This window comes from Parasteatoda tepidariorum, chromosome 2, assembly GCF_982258835.1.
Source record: "Parasteatoda tepidariorum strain Cologne lab strain chromosome 2, Ptep-v5.0, whole genome shotgun sequence".
Lineage (NCBI taxonomy): Eukaryota > Metazoa > Arthropoda > Arachnida > Araneae > Theridiidae > Parasteatoda > Parasteatoda tepidariorum.
This window is the reverse complement of record NC_141756.1, coordinates 26,882,983-26,908,184: the sequence shown is the minus strand read 5'-3', so window position 1 is coordinate 26,908,184 and position 25,202 is coordinate 26,882,983. Positions and strand designations below refer to the sequence as shown.

At 26.4% G+C, this 25,202-nt stretch overlaps 2 protein-coding genes across 4 annotated transcripts; both read left to right on the top strand.

Annotated features, from left to right (window-relative positions):
• The first annotated feature begins 399 nt into the window (after positions 1-399).
• Positions 400-23,271, top strand: LOC107440063 (uncharacterized). Of its 3 annotated transcripts, none has more exons than XM_087157062.1 (11): positions 400-530; positions 4,044-4,148; positions 5,267-5,334; positions 7,360-7,532; positions 9,450-9,592; positions 12,139-12,241; positions 13,048-13,117; positions 15,581-16,054; positions 17,079-17,395; positions 19,758-19,913; positions 23,003-23,271. In XM_087157062.1, the coding sequence occupies exons 3-11, from the start codon at positions 5,317-5,319 to the stop codon at positions 23,118-23,120; spliced, it is 1,572 nt and encodes a 523-aa protein (XP_087013188.1). In that variant the 5' UTR covers positions 400-530; positions 4,044-4,148; positions 5,267-5,316; the 3' UTR covers positions 23,121-23,271. The 3 variants fall into 3 exon arrangements, with proteins under 3 accessions (XP_087013188.1, XP_087013186.1, XP_087013187.1); XM_087157060.1 differs by having other exon boundaries at positions 483-552; XM_087157061.1 differs by having other exon boundaries at positions 528-3,786.
• On the top strand, positions 737-2,327 carry rasp (protein-cysteine N-palmitoyltransferase Rasp). The gene has a single exon (XM_016052844.5). It carries the CDS (start codon positions 737-739, stop codon positions 2,171-2,173), a length of 1,437 nt encoding a protein of 478 aa, XP_015908330.3. The 3' UTR covers positions 2,174-2,327.
• Positions 23,272-25,202: the final 1,931 nt, after the last annotated feature.

Genomic DNA, 25,202 nt, shown 5'->3' with positions numbered 1-25,202 from the left:
TTGTTTTATTGATTCGATCACTCATTAATTTATTGTTTAATTGATTCACCCACTCATTAATTTATTGCCTTCTCAAAAGGATTCGCTCTTTAGTTTTTCGTTAATTTATCAATTCATTCATCATCATAAATAGCTAGTTTATTCTTTATTTATCATTGGTATTTTGATTCGCTCATCTATTGATATCCTGATTTTACTAATTATTTACTGATTCACCTCTGCTTCACAACATGAGTAGCTTTTGAATTTATTTATCAGAAGAACTTTTGCTGTTATCTTAAATTAATATTCTTCATTTCTATAGAAGGAAAAAAAAGTTCGTAAATTGTTCTTAATGGTATCGTAGGCACGTGCCTTTGTTTCATGCTTTCCCCATGGCCTCTTCTGAATAGTTCAACTAGAGATTGGAAATTGCTTATCTCTCGGCTAACTCAGAGGACAAAATAAAATGTCAAGTGACGAGAAATCGGGAAGAACTGAAAAGATTTCACGAAGATCTTTCATTTCCGGTCCAGAGGTTTGTAAACAAGGCAAGTCAAAAGTTCGTCAACGGTAGCGTCAATTTGACTGTTTTTATGTTATATTCGCGTTGTATTTTCGTTTTATTATTAAATTGTTCTCTAAATCACCATTTTAAATTGCACATTTTTTTTTGTTCATGACTTACACTGAATTTAATTTCTTTGTGAAAGTTTGATTTTAATTTTTAATATTCATTTCTCTTACTTGTTTAATAATGAATCTAGAACAATTTTTTTACTGGAAAGTGTGGGTGCTTTCTATATTTTACGCACTTGTACAATTTAATCAGGCTTGCAAAGAGAATTTATACAGTATAAGCCCCGATGATTTCGCTACGGGTTGGCCAATCTTACAGCGTATGAAGGATAATTCTGACTTAGAATGGAACGTTTTGACGCTAGCACTAAAAAAATATTGGCTCATTCTAGCAGTTCAAGTTTTTCTCTCCCAAGCAGTATCCAAAATAAATATACGAGCTTTACCAATTTTTTATACTATTTATTCAATGATATGTTTACCTGCTATGATTGGATTACCTGGTACAGTTTTGTATATATTATATACTTTTCTTATGTATCTAGCTCATAAAACCGGGAAAAGAAGTATCTGCTATATATTGACATTATGCACTTTACCGCTGTTACATAATACCCATTTTTTGAAGTTAAAAGAATCATTTATTAAAGAAGAAACTCAATCATTCTTATTTGATGTGGGACTAGCTTGGCTTCTTGCCAAATGTTTAAGCTTTTCTATTGATAGCATTAATTCTGGAGCATATTTAAAATCAAGTTTTAAAGAAATGCCTAATGTGATATCCTACTGTTTATACTTCCCTACGATATTTACTGGCCCAATTTTATCATATGAGTTATTTTACGGTGAAATGTATTTAAGAGCATCCTCTAAAAACTTCGGCTACAGCTTACGCCGACTGTTATATATTGCTTTCTGGTACTTTGTCTATGAATTTTTAATGCACTTTTTTTATTCATCCGCAATTCAATTTTATCCTGATGTCGTTTCGAGTTTCAACGGTTGGGCATTTTGCGGATTTGGATACGCCCTGCCCATGATGTTTTATTTAAAATATTATGTTATTTATGGTTTTGCCGGAAGTGTTGCCAGTTTAGAAGGATTTAATTTTCCACCTCCTCCTAAATGCATCAGCGCTATTCACACATCATCTTTTTTGTGGAGGTATTTTGACCGTGGACTTTACCTATGGATTTTGAAATACTTGTATTATCCTCTATTGCAGGGGAGGTATACCACCATAAGAAAATTGCTGGCTCTTTGTGTTTGTTTTTTCTTTGTATGTCTTTGGCATGGCATGGATAAGGCTGTCAGTACATGGTGTGTTATGAATTTCTTCCTCGTATCGACCGAACGGATTCTTAACCGCCTATTCGAGCGAAGTTTTATCAGAGGGTCAAAGTTTTGTATGCAAATTAAAGCATTTCTGTCTACGCCTCATTTTCTCTTGATGTGCTTGTCTTGTACATTTTTTCTTTCAAATTGGGATATTGGAATCTTATTTATGAGAAGAATATTATTTGGCGGATTGTTACCTCTTTTACCATTAGCTTGCATAATGTATTGTGGATGTCATGTATCCATGATATCTAAACGTTGGCAAACAAGGATATAGATTTGGAAAATAACGACTCATTTGTAATAACAATAAAAACTTTTACAGATTTTAACTGCAATCATGAAGTGTGAAATTAATTGTGTGCATAAAAGTTAATGTGATATTTTTGTAAATTTTTATGATGAAAAACAATTTATGCACACAAATATTATTGTAAATTAATATGTAAACATCATTAATTTACTCTTCATTTCTAGAAATACCTAAAGAATCATGATAAAAAATCATGACATTGTATCATATATATGAAAAAATCAATAATAAAAATAAAAGAAAAAAGTATCAATGATTGTGATATAGAATATTTATAGTTGAAAAATTGTGTAGAAAATTTTCATATTTCATTCAAAAATTCTACTGTAAGCATTGTCACTGTTGAACAATATTTGCATGTAAAAATACAGTGCAATGACAGCTTATAATTAGTTTTTTGGATGTATTGAAGAATTATGAATAAATGACTATATTATAATGGGACCAACAGCGATTGAAATTAACTATGTATCTTTATGGTGATATTGATACTTTATTGAATATTTCTAAAAGTTGAAAAATTCTTATTTCTTAGAGCAGTAGTACTATAATCAGTGTTGCTAATTTTTTTTGGAAAATAGTCATAAGTGATTAGCTACATTATCATTTAGAAAAATATCAACAATAAAAAATAATGGGAATAGTATCAGTGAAGGTGATAATTTTTGAATGAGCTGAAAAGCTTTGAATGAATTACTACATGTGACAAAAAAATGTCCCATGATAAAAATGACTTAAAGAAGAGTTTTAACGATGGTGATATGGATAATTTACCAAATATTCCATGAAGTTGAAACATTTATAGAAAAGAAAAGCTTTTATTTCGTAAGGAAGTAGTACAATCAGTATCATCACTGGAAAATAGTGTCACATAAAAATAAAGTAAAATGATTGCTTATAATTAATTTTTTGAATGAGCTGAAGAGCATTGAATGAATTACTACATGTGACAAAAAATTGTCTATGATAAAAATTACTTAATGAAAAGTTTCATAATTCACAAAATATCTCAAAAAATAGATTCTTCATTTTTTAAAAAGAAAGCGCTCTTAATAATTGGCAACACTGGAAAGTATTGTAATGTTTACTATAATCTAGTGTTCATACCAATTTTTATATTTTGAACAAATCATTTTCATCAAAAAAGAAAAAAAAAAATTGAAATTTTTGAACGTGTCATAAAATTTCAAAGAAGCATAAAAGTTAAAAACCATAAAAGAGGAGGAGAACATATCAAATCAATTAGAATTATATTCCCCTTTGTATACAAGGAATGTAGAATTTTTGAAAAGTTAAAATTTTACCAAAAATTAAGCACACTGCTTTTTTTTAAGTATTCATGATTCAGTATTTTTATTATTTGATTAATGGACTTAAAGATAAATTCATACAATTTTTAATATCTTTCACTTTTTTGGTTAAAAGTTTAAATAATTTTCCTGAGCAAAATGGAAAGGTTTTCTTCCAAAACTTTTGTATGCATAGTTGTATCAAGTTCTTCTTTATTTATTTTTTATGCAATTTAGTTTCGAAGAAACTATAAAATTTGAAACTGTGGAAACAACTAAAAGTAACAGGTAACTGATAGAGTTATCTCAAAATAAAATTGCATGTATAATAATTATCATGAATTAAATATATTACTGTAAATATTATTTTTCGAGAAGTAATATAATTTAATCCTTTTTAAATATGTACAACAATTAATATTTAATTTTTTTTACTAGTGACTGTTAATATCCATTCTTTCTAATTTTAAATGCATTTGTAAATGTGCGTAAAAGTGCTTTTTTTTACTTTATTATTTTATTAAAGTTTGATTTTTTTCTTTCAGGGTTGATTGATTATGATTGGTCTCATCTAATTAAGTCTAAACACTGGTCTGAAGAAGCTTTTATTTTAGAGCATTTAAGGAGGTCTGCAACTGAAGTGCTAAAGGGTAGAAATAATTTCTTTTTAAAATATTTTGTTGTTTATTTACTCTGCACACTATTTAAATGAAAAATTTTAAAATTTTAATATTGCTTTCTTTGTTCTATATGTCTTAGGCTCATCGAAATATCCAAATCTTTGTGGATGTCTCTGGCATTTTTTTCCGCAATGAGTCGTGATAATTTGAAAAATCTTCAGAGTTTTGCACAAGATTTTTTAGGCTTATCACTATCAATATTTGGACTAATTAGAAAATGGGCAAAGAATTATTTGAAACTCATCTCATTTCAAACTCATTTTACCTAAGCATATAGTAATAAACCTTTTATAAAGCTATTGAAATCATCAATCACTATTTTGGGTTTGAAAATTGCCTAAAATAAACAGTTATTTTTTATATTTTAAGTGATATGCTGAGTGCTGTGTTTGATAAGTATCCTAAACCCTCACTTCGATAAGCATAAAGAGTAAAGCTAATTTATACCTTCTGGGAATTATCTCTACATATTGTGAAATTATGCTGGCTGTTTGCAAAGAACATCAAAAATAAATATATTGTAAAATGAACATATTGATTTATAAATTTAATTATAATCAATATGATGTTCATAACTGACCATCATATTGTAAAACAAAACATTATATACTCCCATAATTTAGTATAGATGAATGAAGAGATAAAAATATTTTACAATAAATTAAAAAATAACTGTTTATTTTTTAATTAATTATTGTAAAATATATTAATATTATAATGAGATTTACTATTAAAAAGCGAATTTACTACTGAGTTTTTATTACTGTTACTTCATGATAAACAGAACACTGTTGATAAACATAATTCCATATTTCCAACTTATACTTAAATTGATATATACTAAAGTAAATTTTCTGAATGAAATTTTTATAACTTTTTTTTTGCTGCTTAGTATTGAATGCTTTATTTTTTGGTTTGTGGTAAGCTCTTGGTATCTTCTAAAAGTGCTCATTCTTGCACATGACATCAACTATGCTTTGAATTAAAGCCTCATTTTGATGAAAAAAGTTTAATTTTTCATATTTACTTTCATACAATTTTACTTTCATTTATCCTGTTAATAAAAATTATCATTACTTTTTTTATAGAGCAAAGTGGTTCATTGATGTTATCATCGGGTTAATTATTACAGACAACAATGGGAGGTGGAGATTTGGTATGTTTTTTTACTCTGCCTTTTTTTTTTTTTTTTTTGAAATATATTTTGTACAATCTCTTTATTATGCCTTGTCTTTTTTATGTAAATTTTAATCTTTGAACAATTCCATTTTATAGAAATTTATTTGTTAACTAACAGAGTAGGATCTAATCTTCATAATTAATGGTAAAATAGATAAAATTAGCTTTGGTATTGCTTTTTTTAAAGAAAAAAATTCTTGTGCATTGATAAATTAATATAACTTCCAAATAGAATTTTCAGTTGTTTTATTTATGTGTGTATATGTATAAATAAATGTGTACAAAGCATCAGTATATTAAATAGTATATGTATATAAATAAAAGCTATTTAAATAAAAGGTGCTTTTAAATATTTGCTACTTAATATTCTTCTCAGCTTTTTTTCGTAGAACAAACTATTTAATTAGCTGTTTAAGAATAAATTTGGTAAGAATAAAACTTATAATATTCCAATACATGCCTGAAATTCTCATTTAATTTTAGAATATATATATAATGATTTGAAACATTGTTTATGAACTGGAGGATCTGTAATTATTTATTTTAAAGATGGGAAGTTTCTGTTATGATTTAACCATAATATTAGATTTTGTAAGAAACTACTGCAACAATGAATGCAATAACTGCACTCAATGAATTGGATACGAAATTATTTTTAGTTTTTATCTTTAAGTCTAGTACTATGATTTTTAAAGAGAAAAATTTAAAATAAAAAATAATATTTTTAAAAACCACGTTTTTGTAGTGGAGAATAATAATTATAAAGAAATTTGAAAAACGAAAAACGTGGGGCGCATGAAATACATAACAGTAATGTTATATTAGTGTGTGTATGTGTGCTCTTGAGAATATGTGTATGTATATCTGTAATTGTAATTGTAATTGTATCTGAATGTGGATGTGGAATATGTTTGTGTATATGCATATGTATATGGATGTAATATTTGGCTGTGCATGTGTAAGAAAATGTGTATATGTATGTGCATATGTACTGTTATGTATTTCATGCGCCCCACGTTTTTCGTTTTTCAATTTTTTTTTTAATTATTATTCTCTACTACAAAAACGTGGTTTTTAAGAATATTATTTTTATTTTGAATTTTTTTATTTTAAATTATAATTTTTTAAAATTTTTATTTTATATTTTTTAAAGATTATTACTTTTCAATTATTATTCTTCACTACAAAAAAATGTGGTTTTTAAAAATATATATTTTTATTTAGATTATTTTTCTTAGTCAAGACTACTACAAGACCACTACTAAAATAATAGAACTGTCATTTTAAATTAGGGATACAAAAATCTTTATAGAAAAACAATACCTTTACGACTTTCATTAGTTTTATGCTGATGACAACCAAAACAATCTGGAAATGAATGAGGAAAAACTGGATCCTACCACGTGATTTTTCAGCCAATGAAAATACTCTGACAATAAAAGTCTTTTCACCTGACATGTAATACTAATTTGAAATAACGGAATCAACAACAAAAGAAAATCTCGAAATTTTTTTATTTTTTTTTTAAATTTTAATTTTATTTTACTTTGTATGTCTTTTTTCTCTTCATTTTCATGCATTGTCATCCAATTCTGAACTATGTGCCAAATTTGAAATTTGTAGCTAGTCGGGAAGTTAGTTTAAAATCGATTAAAAAATTCCACCCGGACAGACATATACGAAGACAAGTTTATATAAACGTGGTAAAATGGGTCATAAGATTAGAATAAGTACCTTAAATATTGTTTAGAGTTTAAAAGTCAATTGCTTCCAAGTTTTTTAAAGCTGTAAAATGGTTTTATATGCTATAGAAAATTAATTGGAAGATTTGAGATTATTTTAAGATATTTTTAGATTAATTATAATTAATTAAATTTCTATTCTAATATATCTTTTTATTATAATATCTGAGAAAAGTGATATAATTATCAGATTTTAAAAACAATTTAAATTTTGGATTGTGAAAACTTATTATAAATGTGAATGATTTCATTTGTTCTAGAATTTGAAAAAGTCCTGGCATCCTTCTACTTTGAGAAACATTGAACGTGTCTGGAAAGCTGAACAGAAACATGAAGCTGAAAAACAAAAAATTGAACAACTTCAAAAAGAGTTGGCAGCAGAAAGAGCTCGGGAAGAGATTCAGCTATATGCTGAGGATCAAGGTGTTGTCAAGTATGTGAAAATATTATTAATTAATAATAATTTATTTTTATTTTTTAGCTTGATTTAATTGTCTTCCGTTTTCAGAATCTTATGTTTTAACATTTTAAATTTAAAGAGCTGTATAATTACTTTTAAAATTTCAAAACTGTGTGTTTTTTTACTTGTCTTCGAATTGTTATCAATATAAGTGTATGCATTTTTAATCCAATTACTTAACAAATTTCATTCATGTCTTTAAAATGTGTTAGGAACAAAAACTATTTATATTTTATGCCTGTTTTACTTTCCTTATTAAAACAAGGCATAACTTGGTGTTGTATAGATCAATATATGTATAATAATTTGCAACAATATGTTCTCAACTTGATTTACATGTGCTTCCTGAGAAAAATATTTTAGTATTTTGTCATGGGGTTAGTCAAAAGTTATTAATTTTAGGCTATTTGTGTCTACAAAATTTCATAAAAATACATTTACTTCTTCAAAATTATGGTACTTAAAAATTTTTTATGATAAGTTTGTTTCAGATCTGTCACATATTCTCAATAATAAAAAATATTTTGACCTTAAACCTTTTGAACTTTTTCCATTACCTTATTTTTTTTTTTCAATTGTAAATTTATTTATTATTCTATTCATATTTTAAGGATGAGAACCCTCTGCTTTTCCACTTTTCTATAATTTTTTATCTTACTTTCAATTTTTGTTTGTTTATTTTTTCCTGATTTCCACTGTTATATGATCAAGAAATGTGGATATCACAGAAACTAAATTCGGATTCTTGCATTACAGCATGAAAATAATATCATATTTTTTTCTCTTGTCTCACATGAAAAGATTACTGCCGCCGAAAAAATGATGGACTCAGTTTCAGAATGTGCAAAACTCTTGCATTTTAAAAAAAAAAATCACAAATTTGGGATAAAAGCATTACGATTAGAGTGTATCTTAAAACAATTCTTCAAAACTTTGATTTGATATTCATGAATCATAGTAGTATTAGATCAAAAGCGAAAAATCTAAATTTTAAATCTATGTGAAAATCTGTAGCAATAGCTGTTGTAAATTGCTATTGAAGTATCTGAAGCAATAGCGGTTGATAAACAAAACCAGAGGGTCAATAAAATTGTTGCAAATCAAATGTATCAAAAAGTGATTCTTTAGATGAGCCATTTAAAATTTTTTGTACTAAATAATTTATCATTAAAAAATCAAGATTTTAAAAACAATGCAAAAATCCAGGAAAATAACTAACCAAAATTTTATTTGTAAAACCACATGATTTTAAGGATAAATCATTAATAATCGAATGTGTAACAAAATGATTTTTCTAGTGCATGGTTAAAATTTTTCCTTACAAAATAATGTAGCCTTAAAGAAATAAAGATTTTAAAAACCAGAAAAATCTATGGTAATAACTCACAAAAATTTGAACCTGTGGCAATAGCTGCCTAAAAAACAATTGGCAAGCTATGTGGGTTTGTGATGGAATCTTTGCTAATCAAATGTGTCAAAATAAAACACTATTACTAAAATACATCATTCTAAATTTGCGATAAGCTATGAAGTCATATTAGATAATTTAGATTTTAAAAACTATGAAAATATGTAGCCATTACTGCCAAAGATTCTATTGTCATTTAACTCTATTGTAAAATGTAGAGTTAATCAGAAAATTGATGAAAATTGACTTTGTTTAATTCCTTCCATTTAATCAAGTATTATCCGTATATTTTATCTAAAATTTCACAAAATAAAAAATAAAGTTTATTTCAGAACAGTACAAATTTTCTAATAAATGTTTTTCTTGCATCTTAGATTTTCAAAGAGATGTATAACATAAAAATCATGAATTTCTAGTTCCACATTTTTTTTAAAAACTTTATTTTTTGAATTGTGTGTTCTCATGCTTGATATTTCCATTAGAAAAAAAGAGGAAAAACTTGATTGGATGTATCAGGGTCCTGCTGCCATGGTTAATCGAGAAGAGTATTTGTTAGGCCGAAAGATCGACAAGACATTTGAAACTCTACAACAAATCGAAAGTGGGAAAGCACCCGAAGAGGCTGGTATGAAATTTTTCCATGTTTGATTTGATATTTTCGAATTAGCATACAAATTTGCACACTAGTGAATGTTATTTTCATATTAAGATAAATTAAACTTGGTTGCATTATTAGCGAGCAATTCCAAGTTACAAAAAATAATTCACACACTGAACATTCAGCACTTTGTAAATTAAAAGAAAGCTATAAAGTGCTGCATGGCAATCACAAGTTGGCTTTCAGTGAGGACGAGGGGTGGCCACATAGTAGCATCTCAATGATTCTGAGATGGGATAAATATTTCATTTTAAACTATCTAAATACTTATAAATTTATTACACAATTCATTATTTTGTACAGCACACAAAATAAAAAGTTAAATGCAGGAAAAACTTTTGATCTAGAGTTAAGATTTTTTCTCTCTCATAAAAGTACAAATGTTATAGTTCTAGGGATGTTTTTAAATAAGCTTATTAATTTGTACAGATTTATTTTGAGTTACAAAATCTAACACTTCACTGAATTAAACTACCTCTTTTTCAATGAATTTACGTACTTAATCCACAAAATAATATAGGATGTAATCTAAAAGACTGTCACAACTATTTCAACAAAAAAGTAGCTCAACAAAAAGTTTTGAGTACCTTAATTTTAATTGTTTCTTTTTGTTAGTTATTATTATTTCTTTTTTTAGTTATTAAATTTATTATTTAGTCAAATATATTTTGTGCACAAGTATAAACCTGTTATTTCTAAATGTGACTCTATGCAGAAATTGTTTTTAGAAAATATTTTTCTATTCTTTTGACTCATAATAATAAAAAAAATCAGGAAATTATAGATCAGGACTAAAAATGAATTTTATTTTTGTAAAAATAGTCAGACATATTTTCTATATATTTATCAAAAATAAAATTATGAATTTAGATTTTATTAAAAATACAATGAAATTAATTTAATAAGCAAATGTAGAAATTAAATAAAACACGTTAATAAATTTATTGCTAATATTTATGAAGAAAAGTCCCTATTTAGCAGTAAGATTTTAATTTACTTTATTGAGTCAGTTTAATTTTCTAATTTTTATTCAGTATCTTATTGCAAATTCTTTGATAAACAGTTTTCCCAATAAGGGTGTTGAGGTTAAACCATTAGGGCCACTTTTCATTAAGCAATTACTTTAGTATTATTAGCAATTATTACATTATTATTACATAAGCAATTAATTACATTATGAAAGCGACATATTTTTGGTGTATCCCTCTTCAAGAATAGAGACTTTGAAAGGAAATTGGTTGCAAGATGTTTTTTTTTACATAATTGAATATCATTTAAAAGGGAATATTTAAGGGTCTTGATATTGTTCAAAAAGACGATGCCATAGAACTTGAAAGGATTTTCTTAATGACTATTTATTTCCTGGAATGTTTGGAGAAGAATGATTTTCTTTGTTAAAAAATTAATAAGAGGCATTCATTTTAAGCTATGAATTAATATAAAAAGACCTGTTTGAAGCATTTTATATTACACATACACATATCTATATATAAAAAACAATATGCATATTTTAATTCTGTACAAGATGTGTGGAAAAGATGACTTAATAAAAGCCTGTTATGTGAATAGTTTGCTTTGCTAAGTTAAATGCAAAATTTGTGTGAAATACTAAAGTTTAATGTATTTCCTTAAATAATATATTAAACTAGAATTGTTAACCTCTTCAATTTCACTACAACATTCTAATTTCTTAAAATAAATTTAGTGAAGGGTAATTTTGATTTTTCCCCTTCGTTGTTATTATTGTTACAATTATTGTATTGCACAATACAATTATTATGATACAATTTATACAAATTTATGCAGTAATACAAATATACAAATTATAATACAATTACAATTATTGTGTTACAATTTTTGTAACAATACATAGTTACAATTATCTGTTTTAATATTTTTTCCTTTCTATTTTTGCATGCAATATAATCTTTATATTTTTGTCTTCATGCAGTCAAAACCAAAATTAAAATGATAAATGTCAGCAATTTGAAAGTAATTTTTATTCAGTAGCTTTAGTGTAGGTTACAAGGAAGCACACACAGACAAAATACAATTATTGAAACATATTTTTTTTTTAAAATTCCATTATTCATATTGCATTTTTGAGTGGCAGATTAATGAAATATGTTCATATAAATCTATATTAAAATAAAATACTCTATGTTTAATGAAAATGATTTGTAATGTTTCATGATTCAAGTATGAGTTTCATTGTTCCCTGGTATATATGTCATTGTTTCCCCCACTCAGGATTCAGAGAAGCATTGTTGGACCTTTATTTTGTTATTCTTAAAGCTTATTATAATTTTGTTTTGAAGCTATTAAAAATGTAATTAGGTGGGGGGGGGGGGAATATGAGACTAAAAGCATAGAAAATTGTGTATAAATGGACAAAAAATAATTTGTGAATTTTATTTCATTGTATTACATATGCTCCTTTTAATAGTGTTTTAGATATTTTTTATATATTTGTTGTTTTTTTAAATTTTTTTAAGAGTTATTATTTTTTTCAGATAATGATGTTGGCTCTTCCATGTTCAGCTCTCAAAATCTTTCAGGGACAGCTACGGTTGATTTGGCTACTAAAATCAGAGAAGATCCTTTGTTCAATATAATGTGAGGCTAATGACATTTTTATTTCAATACTTTTGCTAATTAAGTATTAACTATTAATAAGCTTCTTTAATGTTTTGAAATTTCTTTTAGTGTTTTATGTCAATAAAACTGCATTACGGTGTTCTCACTTCCTTAAATTTAATATGATTAAATCTAATATGATTAAAATGAAGAGGACTTATTTTTCATTCAAGGCCTTTAAAAGGTATAATTTTGATCCTAAACACTTAAATTGCATTTAATTGTGTTCTACTTATTATTATAAGTGCAATTAAATTTCGTAATAATTAAAAAATTCATATGCATTCAATCATAAACTAAGCAATTAACAGGGTTGCCACTCCACAGGGAAAACCTGGAAAATATAAGGAACTTAAAAATCAACTAAATTAAAAGGGAAAATGCAGGGAATTTTGACTTTTTCTTTACAAACTGGAAAAATACAGGGAATTTTGTTTCTTATTTTTGTCTTTTAAAAAATGGTGACCACTCAAAGCGTAATCTATGGGATATTTAACCATGATATTTTAGCTATACTAAACTATTTCATTACTATAGCATTATTTAAGTATGTTCGGTTGTTTTTCCTGCAATTAAAACTAATAAATATAATTAGCCCTATATAGCTCACATGAGAGCACCTGTAATTGTTGTTTCCTCTTAATATATTGGGTATAATATGTACAGGGAAAACACACTGAATTTTTTTTCTAGATTTGAGTGGCAACTCTGATTAAGGAGCTTAGTTAAAAAAATTTTTTTATCATGTAGCCAATCAAATTTTGTAATATTGTGTTTCTTTACAGGAAAAAAGAAAAAGAGCAAAAGAAAAATCTATTAAGCAATCCGGTGAAAATGAAACAATTGCAACAGCTGGTAAATCTTTTTTTATTTCAAGTTTTACCTTAAAAAATTATATGATTTTTTAAAAGTAATTCAACTTAATCTACTCAAATTTTTATTTTAATCTTGTATGCTTGTTAAAGCAGAAAGTGACCGATTTTAAAAGTTTTTCCGATGAATTTAATTACTGCAAATTAGTATAATTATCAGGTATAAAATTCTTCCTAAAATCTGCTATTTTTAAATTTTTTCTAAAATATTTTAAATTACTTCTGAATTTTTGATATATTGTTGAGGATTTTGAAAAATAACCACTTTGTCAAAAATTTTGAATCATGTACTCTTCAAAATCTATATAACTTATCAAAATTAACTTAAAATTCATAGATTGATGAAGATTGATGTCAAATTAGGATAATTTTTTCCCCACTGTTGCTGATTAGATCATAAATTATTAAATCATTTCCACCCAACCACATCAGCTCATCTTGATACCGTAGACCAGTGTTCCCCAACCTTTTTATCACCGCGGACCTGTCAACGTTTAATAATTTTACCGCGGCCCGCTGGGAATGGGGGCGTTGATTGTTTATATTTTAGATTATTTTGATTTATTATTTTTAATTTAATTGTATTTAAGCATGCCTTCAAAATAAAATACAATTACACCAAAAAATAAATATAAAGTGATTTAACATTTTAACTTACTAGAACGTTAAATCAATGAGAACCCTGAGCTTGTTTCTTTGCAATGAGACGGTTCCATCTGAGGGTAATCGGAGACAATGATACATTACAAACATTAAAAAATTTATGTCAATACCTTCAGGGGCCCCTTTTTTATATAGTAAATAAAATTTGAGTGGAACTCAGATATTTTTAATTTGGGGTAGAAACCTAGAAATTTAAATTCAGTTTCAATGAAATGGACAGCCCAGTGCCATTTGATCCACGGACCGGTCCGCTGACCTGGGGTTGGGGAACACTGCCCTAGACTCCTGGTTTATTCATTTGAATGCTGATTCCCGTGTTAACAACCTGAGTTCCTTTCCACCTCCCCATTTTCCCCTGATTTGTCTCTCAACCCCTGTTTTTTTTTTCTTGTTCTATTTTTCACCCTTCTTCTCTCTTGGCTTCTGCGGCTTTTCTAATTTTTTTTCCTCATCTTTTTTTTCTTCCACTCTTTGTTGGTAACTTTACGTTTATTTCAAATCATCTTTGTTTTCTTACATTCACGCCTGTCAAATCTTGAAAAATGAGTGCCTATTTTTGATGTGCTTGAAACATGTCGACTGTCGTTTCATTTTTGTATATTATTGAAGCGTATGACGTTTTTAGTCAAGCAACATTCACTGATTAGTTTTTACAAAGTTATGAGTTGTTTCCAATTAAACTGATACTTCTATGACCAATTTCGCTGTCTTCTTCCCTCATATTTACATTCATTAATAGTTTTAGCAATTATTTAATACTTGTTAAAGTCTTGTTGCTTGTTGCATTCTATTGTTCAACAATAATTTAAACATCTTTTCAAGTACTTTATTTTACGACCTGTTCATCTGTCATTGTTTTAAACATTGAGATCCTCATTGTTTAAAATTTAAAAAGCTAGCTAAAATTTGGTATTTTTCATTCCCATATAGCACAATATTTAAACGAAAATACCTACGTTTAATAATTTTATTATGCACAAAATGTTCTTAATTTTTGTTCAAATACATTTTTCATTTTTTTTCATGATTTTTATCTTATTCTTTTTTTTTTTTTTTCAATGTTCAACTTTACTTGTTCAATATTGTATTAAAATTTTAACCCTAGCTCTTGATATGTATCATTCGCTGAATTGAAATACTCAGCAAGAACACTTATAAAACAGCATATAACAAGTTAGAATATATGCCAACTTTTATTAATAATTAAATGCAAAAGAAAACACAAGTCTGTAAATTTGTAAGGACTAATTTTTCTATTGTAATCTGCCGTAATTATCACAAAAAACTGCCGGACATGCTCCAAGAGGCTCAGCATCCGCCATACAATCACTATGGCATAAAATATTCTGTATATAATATTATATCTGTATGCATAATAATATTCTTCTGGTTGAATGTATAGACAAAAATCGATAACATTAATTTTTTTAAGTTATCAATTGTGATTTATTTGTAAGCATTTGTAAAAAGCAAAGGGGGAAATAATCAAAATTTCTATAAAACTTTGATATTTATACATCACTTTAAGACAAAATTGTATGTTTATAATGTTGTATATTTCAGTTTAATTATAAACTATTTTAATTGCGTCCTCATTAACTCTTCCTACAAATGACCTTATTTTCTTTCTATGAATAAATTCCTGTTTATGTTTACGAATTCTTCTTGCATTTTTATTTTTCAATTTTATTATGTTACATTATGGGTTTTATTATTAATTAAATTTATAATAATGTTTATCCTATGCAATTTCATGGGACTAATTCTGAAATGTTTTGTTTAGTTACAAGCATCTCTTAAAACAAAAAGCAAGAAAAGCAAAAAGAGTAAAAAGAAGAAGCACCAGGATGATGGCTCTGATGATGAGGTTGTTCAAAAGAGAAAGAAGCATCAATATAATGACTCTGAAGAGGAGGTTGTTCTAAAAAGAAGGAAGCATCAATATAATGACTCTGATGATGAGGTTGTTCAAAAAAAAAAGAAACATCAGTATATTGATTCTGAGCATGAGGTTGTTCAAAAACGAAGGAAACACCAGTATAATGACTCTGAGGAGGAGGTTGTTCAAAAAAGAAGGAAACATCAGTATAATGACTCTGAAGAGGAGGTTGTTCAAAAAAGAAGGAAACATCAGTATAATGACTCTGAAGAGGAGGTTGTTCTAAAAAGAAAGAAACATCAATATAATGACTCTGATGATGAGGTTATTCAAAAAAGAAACAAAAATAAAGAGCCAAAAAAGTTTTCTGATTATAAGGTGAGTTTTTTTTTAACTAAGTTGATGCAAAACTAAACATTGTTGTTGTTAGAAACAAATATATACTTTTTTAAAAAAAGTAAATGTTTTGATTTTTAAATGCCTTCCTTTTACTTAGAATTCTAATTGTTTTGGGTTTCCTATTTATTTATTTATTTAATATATGGTATTTTTGTGGGTGCAAATGTATTGTTAGTTTATTTTAATAAAATTTATACTTTTATTTAAATATTTTTGCCTTAATTTTTTAAACTTATATTTTCAATTTTTTTTTCTTATTATAATGTTTATTTATTGCTTGTAATAGTCTTTATTTTTTATTTCTTTAAAGAAATTATTTTTCAAATGATTTTTAATTTTAATATTTGTAGTTTACTTCATTGCTTTTTTAAGTTGTAATTAATTTTTTTAAAATCACTATTTTTATAATCTTAAATTGTGCTATCATATGAACCGAGAGTTAAAAAAATAAGTGTCATATTAAGTCTATATAAGTAGTTTTTTTAATAAAGAAAATTGTTTATTTTAATAATATGTATTTATTTTTGAATCGATGCTTTCTAAAATGAGATACATAGCATTTGCGCAAAGGATTCAAATGTATGTAAGATGTCATTAATCTATTTTTAGATATTGAATTATGAAATAGTTTCAGATTCTTAGAAAATTTCAGATTTTTCAATACGTTTATTCTATTTCTGTATTAGGTTCTAATTATGGTGTTACAATTATATAACATGCCAATTTTTGTAATTATATAGGCTTCTGTGGTTGGGAAATTTAATAATTTGTACAAAATGTCTTACTCTCCAAAAGAAGTTGAATTAAATTTATTATGGTTTACATTAACCTAAATTTAAAAATAAATATAGTTATTAAATTTACCTAAACAATAGGAGTGTAAAACATAGGAGTGTTTAATCTTACTCTTGTTAGTTAGAATTTTTAGTTTAAAATTTTAACAGAGTTTTCTAAAATTATTTAATCTTATTATAGAAAGCTATTAATTTATATATTTTTTCAGTATCATGGCAGATCTCCTGATTACAAAGCATCTAAGTATGATGATGAGGAAGGCGATAGTAGACAATATTCATCTTCATATAATAGAAGAGAACCAAGCCATAGAACACACAATACTTCAAATGATAAGCAAGCTTACCCCGTAAGCAATTACAGAGATGATGACAAAAGAAGTAAAAGTCGTAGTGAATATTCTAGTTCTCAAGAGTATCATCATCACAGAGACTCTGATCGCTATCAGCGAGATGATTCTCAGAAGAGTAGAGATTATCATAACAAATCTAATCAGCTGGAATCTTCAGGTTCAGCTCCCAAAAAGTAATTAGTTTTAAAGATGAATTTCTATCTTTACTAAAATTAAAATTTTCAATATTGATTTTCTTTGTTGATTATATTGCAGTCATTTACCATCTTTAAAATTATGTTTTTTTGATTTAATGCAGCTTTTCAACTTTATAAAAATAAGTTATAGATTTAAGGCATTTTTTTAAAAAAAATAAAGCTTTATTTATATATTGGAATGTTTGTTTCTTAAAAAGGGCTTTGTTGCAAGGAGAATTTTTTATTAGAATGTTTTGAACTACAAAATATTAAATTTTCAACCATTTGACGAAGAATCAATTTCCATAACATTTATGAGGGAATTCCATAACATTTATTTGAAGCAATGAATGTTGCACTGTACAATGATTCTGTAAATTCTTTTTTCCAGTTTTTACATATTTATTTCACCATTAAATTATCTTCAACTTTAATTTATTTTTGTCTTACCAGTCTAGATTATTTTTTCTTAACCTAACAAGCCTTATTCATTAGTGGGAAATATTTAGATGAAACCTGCATTTATCACAAAATAAATTTGTACAAATTAATACAATCACTCAAACAACTCCAACAGAAATCTTTCCGATCTGTTTTTCTTTGAGCAAAGTGATTCTGCACTTTCCATTGTGGATTGTAATAAATATGTCTACTTGTGGAGTTTATGTGCAGTTTCTTTTTTACTTGTTTTCTCCTCAGCAGTTTTCTTGTGCATGATCTTAACTGCACTTTTCTGAATTCTTCCTAGGCTATAGCAATTTTTAGGATTTTCTATAAAGGATTGACCAATCCTTTAAGCTGACACAAAAGCATACATGAGCATAGTATTGAGCATATTTTCCGAATATTCACAGGCACAACAAATGGCTAATGCTCATAATTCTGTTATTTATTGTTTCCTCCTTGTTGTTTATGATTGAAAAACATATGACTGCTTCGAGTTATTCAAATTTTAAGATTAAGAGGATTTTTTGATATTGTTTTGAGTTCTTTAAAACTTTTATATCTTTCTGGATATCTGAAGAAATGTAATTTTCTAGCAAATTCTATAGAATTTTAGTCTGCAATTAGTACTTTTGAATGTTTACCCTCACTGACGTTTTGTTCAATGATTTTGAACATTGAGATACGCTTGAAATGATTCGATAAACTAAGTGAAGCTTTCTAAAGTTCCATTAAATTTCTCAAAACACGCAGAAACTTTTTCATTTTTTTTTTTTTAAAGTTTCTGTTTTTTTATTTGATGTCTTAATGTTTTGTTCAATGATTTTAAGCATTTAGATACGCTTGAAATCATTCTATAAACAAATTGAAGCTTTCTAAAGTTCCATTAAATTTCTCAAAACACGCAGAAACTTTTTCATTTATTTTTTATTTATTTTTAAGTTTCTGTTTTTTCATTTGATGTCTTAATGTTTTGTTCAATGATTTTGAACATTGAGATACGCTTGAAACCTTCTATAAACAAATTGAAGCTTTCTAAAATTCCATCAAATTTCTCAAAACATGCAGAAACTTTTAATTTTTTTTTTTTTTTTTTTTTAGTATTGGTTTTTTCATTGGATGTCTTAATAAGGGTTTCATTTTTTCTGCTAAATTTTTTATTCGAAAATCACACAGAAAATTTAACTGTTACCTTAGCTATCTTCGTCAAATTTCCTAATCTGATAGAAGCTCCTCTAATTTTATTTTATATTTCTAGATGCTGTGATCTTCATTACTTGATGCTAGTGATATACTCTCTTCATTGCTTGGAGTAGTGGGGGGGAGTTGTATTTCAGATATTTAATGTGTGCCATTAATTAGCTATTTAAACAAAAGCTTTCTTCCCATATAAACACATAATACAATTTGTTGAGAATGACTGGTTGGTCAGCTGTTTTAATTCAATCCCATACAATCTCTGCCGTTACTTACATCACATCATATCCAATGTGATTAAACCTAACTGGCCATCTATTGCTATAAAATGCTATTACTTACTTTTTCATAGATGACAGAAACACTCTTCAATTTTTATCAATATGTAGATAAGTGATAAAATGTTAATATGCAATGTTCGAAGATATTGAAGGTTTATATCGAAGTCAGAAGATATTGAAGGCTTAAATCAAAGTCAGAAGATATTGAAGGCTTATATCAAAAGTCTGGATCTATTTCAGAAATGTTTGGTGTCTTTGGTTAAAATATTTTTTTATATCTCAAAATTTGTTAATTTAAAATAATGTATGGTTTTCTAATATTTAACAAAAATTTTTCCAAGGCATTTTATTTTTCATTGTCTTTTTCATATGATACTATTAGTACCATATAGTAGAAATATTTTATAAGTAGATTTATTTATTACTTTTTTCTTTAGAAAACTTGATGAGAAAGAAAGAGAGCGTTTACTCAGAGAAATGCAAGAAAATGCAAAATGGAGAGAAGATCAAAGAAAGAAGAATGCAACTCGATACAAAGAAGAAGAGGAAAGAGAAAATAAAATGAAGAAAGTAGACTCATCTGATTTCATGAAGTAAGTTTGTTTATTTATTTTTATTTTGTTCTATATTTCTTTGTAATGACTTTTTAAAGTAGAGAAAATGAGAAGTTATACTCATGGTTAAACATTATCAATTTTTTGACAGCATCTTAAATCATATTTTAGTGATTTTACCAAATGGCAGTCTTTTTTGCTAAATTTGGCAATTACTTTTATATTTAAAACCATTTTATGTTGAATTTTATGAAAATTCATTTTATGTATTTTTAATTATATTTTAAACTCTTTAAATAAATGCAAAATATAAATCAATATTCACTACTTACATTTATTCTGATATATCAAAAGAATCATTTGTAGTGATTTTTTTTTTCTATAGTTTCTCCATAATATTATCAAATTCCTTCAATTTTTTTCTTCTTTGATTGCATGCCTGTTTTTAACTGTATCGCGATTTATGACTCCCATTGTTGTATTAAAAGATGATGTGTTCTTCATTAATCAATAAAGTTTGATAAATTTCATTTTGATAAATTTCAGGGTTGCCACAGGCGACTAAAATGCAACTATTTGCAACTATGGCTACTTTTTTTTGCCTGAAACGGCTGAAAAAGCAACTATTTTCAGGAAATGTAGACTATTGGGAAACTTTACTTTACTTCCTTTGTTGTCATAGCGTTGTTTTTTTTAGCATGACTTGGGTTGAAAATCTGCAGCCTGCAATAGTTTCTGAACACTTAGAGCTTTTTTTTTCTTAAAAAAAAATAATAAATTTGAAAATTTTGAATTGCAAATTTGAGTCTTCACTTTTAAATTCGTTCAAACTGCACAGATTCCATTGTAAGCCTATTTCGTTTCTCGATCGCCTTTTCGATGATTCTATTTCAGTGGCTACGAAATTCCGCATGATTAAAAAAATTTTTTAAGCGATATTATGATGCATGAATTTTCAATTGACTAATCACTTTTCAATGTATATTTATATATATATTTCCTAGATCAATTATTGATAAAAAGGAAAATAGTGCTAGAACAATAACGTTTATATAAAAATTAAAATTATCATATTTGCCACCAACTTGACTAAATGGATCATGGTATTAAGTCATTAATCAATTAAGTCATTAACAAAATTTTAGTCATATTTTTGATGAATTTTTGTTCTTATGTAGGCAACTATTTTCATAGTTTTCAGTTACTATTTTCATGCTTTAGGCTACTAAAAGCAACTATTTTGTTCATTTTTTTTCTGTGGCAACCCTGAAATTTAAATGCAAGAATGGAAAGTTTCATTCTAAGAACATGTATTCAATAACTTAAATTACACACCATTATATTCAAAACATGTAACAATAATAATGAATTACTTAATTTTTTCCATTTGGACCTTCCTTTTACAATTTTAATAATCATTCATATAAAGTTTAATCAAATTATAGTATTAAATACAAACATCCTAATTGTTAAACCTATTGTATTTTTAAATTCATTCAAACATAAAACCCTTAAATATCTCACGATAGAAAGAATAGACATATTCTACTTTAAAAAATAATGGCACATATCGGCTCTATCTTTAATTAATATAAATATTAAAATACATTATGAGCTTAAAAATTTAAGAAAAATTATTAAATAGGTCATATTGGCATGTATAACTTTTGGATATTTTATATAAGTTTCACACTGGTTTTTCTTTTTACTAGCGGCAATTTTTTTATAACAGTACGTTATAACTGATTTTTTTACCTTCATAATCGAAACTTGAAAGTGAGAGTAAAAATACTGAAATATTAAGTTTGCAATGTTAAAAATTTACATAGAAAAAAAATGTGCTAATAAAAATATGCAGCTTTATTTTTATGATGGAATTAAATACAAAAAAAAAGTTTTAAAATTAAGTAAATATTATTGTGAAAAAAGTTTTTAAAAAGAAAACACTAAACTGTATGTACAGTTAAAAAAAAGGTATTTTCTCTGGAACTATTTAATTAATTTTGCCTAAATTTTGTATTTTTCTTAATAATAAATTACTTTGTTTAAATTGATGTAAAAATTTTTATATGTTACAATTGTATATATTTTTGACTATTATTAAATATAATATATAATTAATATTTACTTGAAATTATTTTTTGTATAGAATTATCTTTGGATAAACAAATTTTATAATTGTGTGCAAAACTTTTTCAATTTGCCTGAAAGGTTACTAAAGATATGTTTAATATATGCAAAAAATGAAGTTAACAGTAAGATGTGTGTATTCTCAGTTTGCCGGTTATGTTAAAAATTATTCTATAAAATTTACTTGAATTATTTTAATATTTAATTTTATAATTTTCAGAATTCTTTGTTACTAAATTTTCTGCTAAGGCGATTTATTTTTATTTATGATAATTATTTTGAACATTAAAGATGCAGTTTATTTGAACAATTAATAAAAATGAGAGTTTGTTAATAATTCATACATTTCAAAGGTGTATGCCTTAAATGTATTTTGCCTCTCCAAAAATTTTTACCGCTAGAAAGACTGAAACTTAGTATATACCTAATAACAATAAAAAATTTAAAAAAAATTACTTCACTTGGGAAAGGAAAAAAAATTATGCATTATTATTTGTACATTTTTTGCAAATGAAAAAGCAGTCAAAATGACTTCCTTGGGCTACATAAAATCCTTTAAAGTTAGTATGTTTGACTAAATTTTGCCATGTATTTATATTATTTTCATAGTTGAATTAATAATTTATAGCCAAAGATTATTTCTAAAATAAGTTTTTTTTTTAAATATAATCCCGGAAAAGCAAAGTTTACAAAAAGTGTTTAATTATTAATAACAGAATAATGAAAAAAATCAAATTATTAAAAATGAATGAAAAAGACCTATTGATGAATAAAAGGAAAATTGATATTGACCTATTAATTATACTGACCTATTAATTGATATTGACCTATTAAATGAAAAAGACCTATTGATATTAGTCACTGACTCATTAGATTTGAGGAAAAAATGGCTACTGACCACTGGCTTCTAACTGAAAATTTAGATTTTCAGATCTAATATGTAAACTTGTTTTTTTGTTATGTGATGTTTAATATAAAAGTATAATTTGTATTTTCAGGCCTATGTTAGCAAAAGTTGCTGGTAAAGGCAGTGTTGAAAGCAGGGTGAAACAAAAGATCTTTACAATACAACGAAGCAGTGCTGCCATGGACAGAAATTTTGCCAGAAGAGACTGATTGTAACTTGTCACATATAGTTTGATTTATTCTTTTAATTGAACACACAACATTTTATTCACAAAAAAATTTGATACTGTTATCAACTGTTAGTTGATGATCATCAACTTTCATTTTCTGTAAATAAATAATTTTTTTGCCCTTTGTTTAATCATTGAATGAGATATTCTTCAAGTCTTACTTCTTTTTATGCATTTTTGAATTTATGCTTTTTGTCATGTAAATAAACATTTCTTTTCAGACAAGGCACAGTACAGTCCCGATTATCCAAGTTTCCGCTTTAACAGAGCTATCAAATATTTCAAGGAATTTTTTTGTTCTAGTTAATTTTTTTATTTTTAAAACTACCGTCAAAATAATCTGAATTTTATCTTCTAAACACTCAAGAAAACAAAACCCATCAACTTAATCCGATGAAATGATTGTTAATATCGTCAATAATGAAAGTGAATCTAGCGAAGATGAGGAAGACATTAAGGAGGAAAATTAACATACAAAAATTTCTCGTACAGATGAACTAAAAGCTATGAAAAGTGCTATTGAATATATAAAACAATGAGAAGAGGACACCAGCTCTCCTGTTATCCCTAAAAAAATGGCAAAACATTGCTGCAGAATAGCCCCAAAGTAATGTAAAATAAAAAACAATTAAGGACTTTTTTAAGTACAGGGATGAGATTTTTCCGCTTTTTAGCAGATTTCCGCTTTTTTCACTTTTATCTCTTAAATTTCAGCTTTTTTATCAAAAATTCAGATTTTCTAAAAATTTCATTTTTTTTAGAAGTGTTCCGCTTTTTCAGAAAATTCACCGATTTTCAAAGAGAAGCAGAAAATTCAAACTACATAGCTACCAATCCTTTCTCATTTTTACTTACTTTAGCTTTTTTTCCCCCTTTTACACGCAGCAGATAAGATTTTCCGAATTTTTTTACCCGCCCTCCAGATAGATCCGATTTTCATAGTTCAAACGACGCTGCTTCTGACAAGCCTTTTAGGGGTCACAAGTCTGGAATCTGCTAATATCTCGATTCTTATTCACACGATTTTAATATCAAACATAGCTTTTCATATTTGCGTGTTGCGATTCTTATTCACGCGATTTGAATATTGTACGTTGCAATTCTTATTTGCGAGATTTAAAAATCCGATATTGTGATTCGTATTTACGTCTTTTTAAAAACCTATGTAGCGATTCGTATTCACGCAAGTTTAAAATTCAATGTGTTGATTTGCTCATGCGGTTTATAATATCAAACATTGATTTTTGTATTTATACGCGATTTTAAAATAAGGATTGGGATTCGCATTCACGCATTCTAAAAGTTATGCATCATAATTCCTATTTATGCAATCCAAAAATTATGCATCATGATTCGTATTTACGCTATCTAAAAATTATGAATCGTGATTTGTATTTACGTGTTTTAAAAATTCTATATCCCAGTTTGCATTTTCTCATTTTCAAAATCATATATCTAGTTTCATATTCATGTGATTTCAAAATCCATAATTGTTATTCATATTCACGCAATTTTAAGATAAACTATCGCGATTCTTGTAAGAAGTAAATTTTTTTAAAAATTAATTACTGTAAAGGTGACTGTTTTTCTAACGACGATTATTAGTATATGTAAGTGTTACAACATCAGAGAAACTGGAAGGGAATATATTCAAAACTTACATTCTGTGCTTGCAAAGAAGAAAAAATAGGATTTGTCACAAGATGTTTGAAGATGGACTAACGACTAAATATAGCAAACATAAAAGATATAGCAAACAAAAGCAATCACTTAAAAAGGGATTTAGTAAAAAAAAAAAAAAAAAAAAAATTGGGGAAAAAGAGTTAATTAACTCATAATTAAAATTTTATTTATAATTGCTGTTATTTATGCTATGAAATGCAAAACTCTTATCAAATAAACAACATTTATCTAAACAGTTGCTGATTGTCATGTAATTTTTCAAACTAAAATAGCAATTTTTGTATGTTAAGGAGTTACTACATATTTCTACTTCACTGTTATTGAAATGTTTCAAAGGGCTCTAGTTAGATTAGACTATAATATGATCATAATGATTCGG

What these genes read in the sequence shown, in the direction of transcription:
- rasp (XM_016052844.5), top strand. Translation starts at nt 737, where the DNA reads ATGAATCTAGAACAATTTTTTTACTGGAAAGTGTGGGTGCTTTCTATA.
- LOC107440063 (XM_087157062.1), top strand. An exon ending in TGAAACAATTGCAACAGCTG is followed by an intron (nt 13,118 to 15,580) that starts GTAAATCTTTTT and finishes TGTTTTGTTTAG; the next exon opens with TTACAAGCATCTCTTAAAAC. An exon ending in GACTCATCTGATTTCATGAA is followed by an intron (nt 19,914 to 23,002) that starts GTAAGTTTGTTT and finishes TTGTATTTTCAG; the next exon opens with GCCTATGTTAGCAAAAGTTG.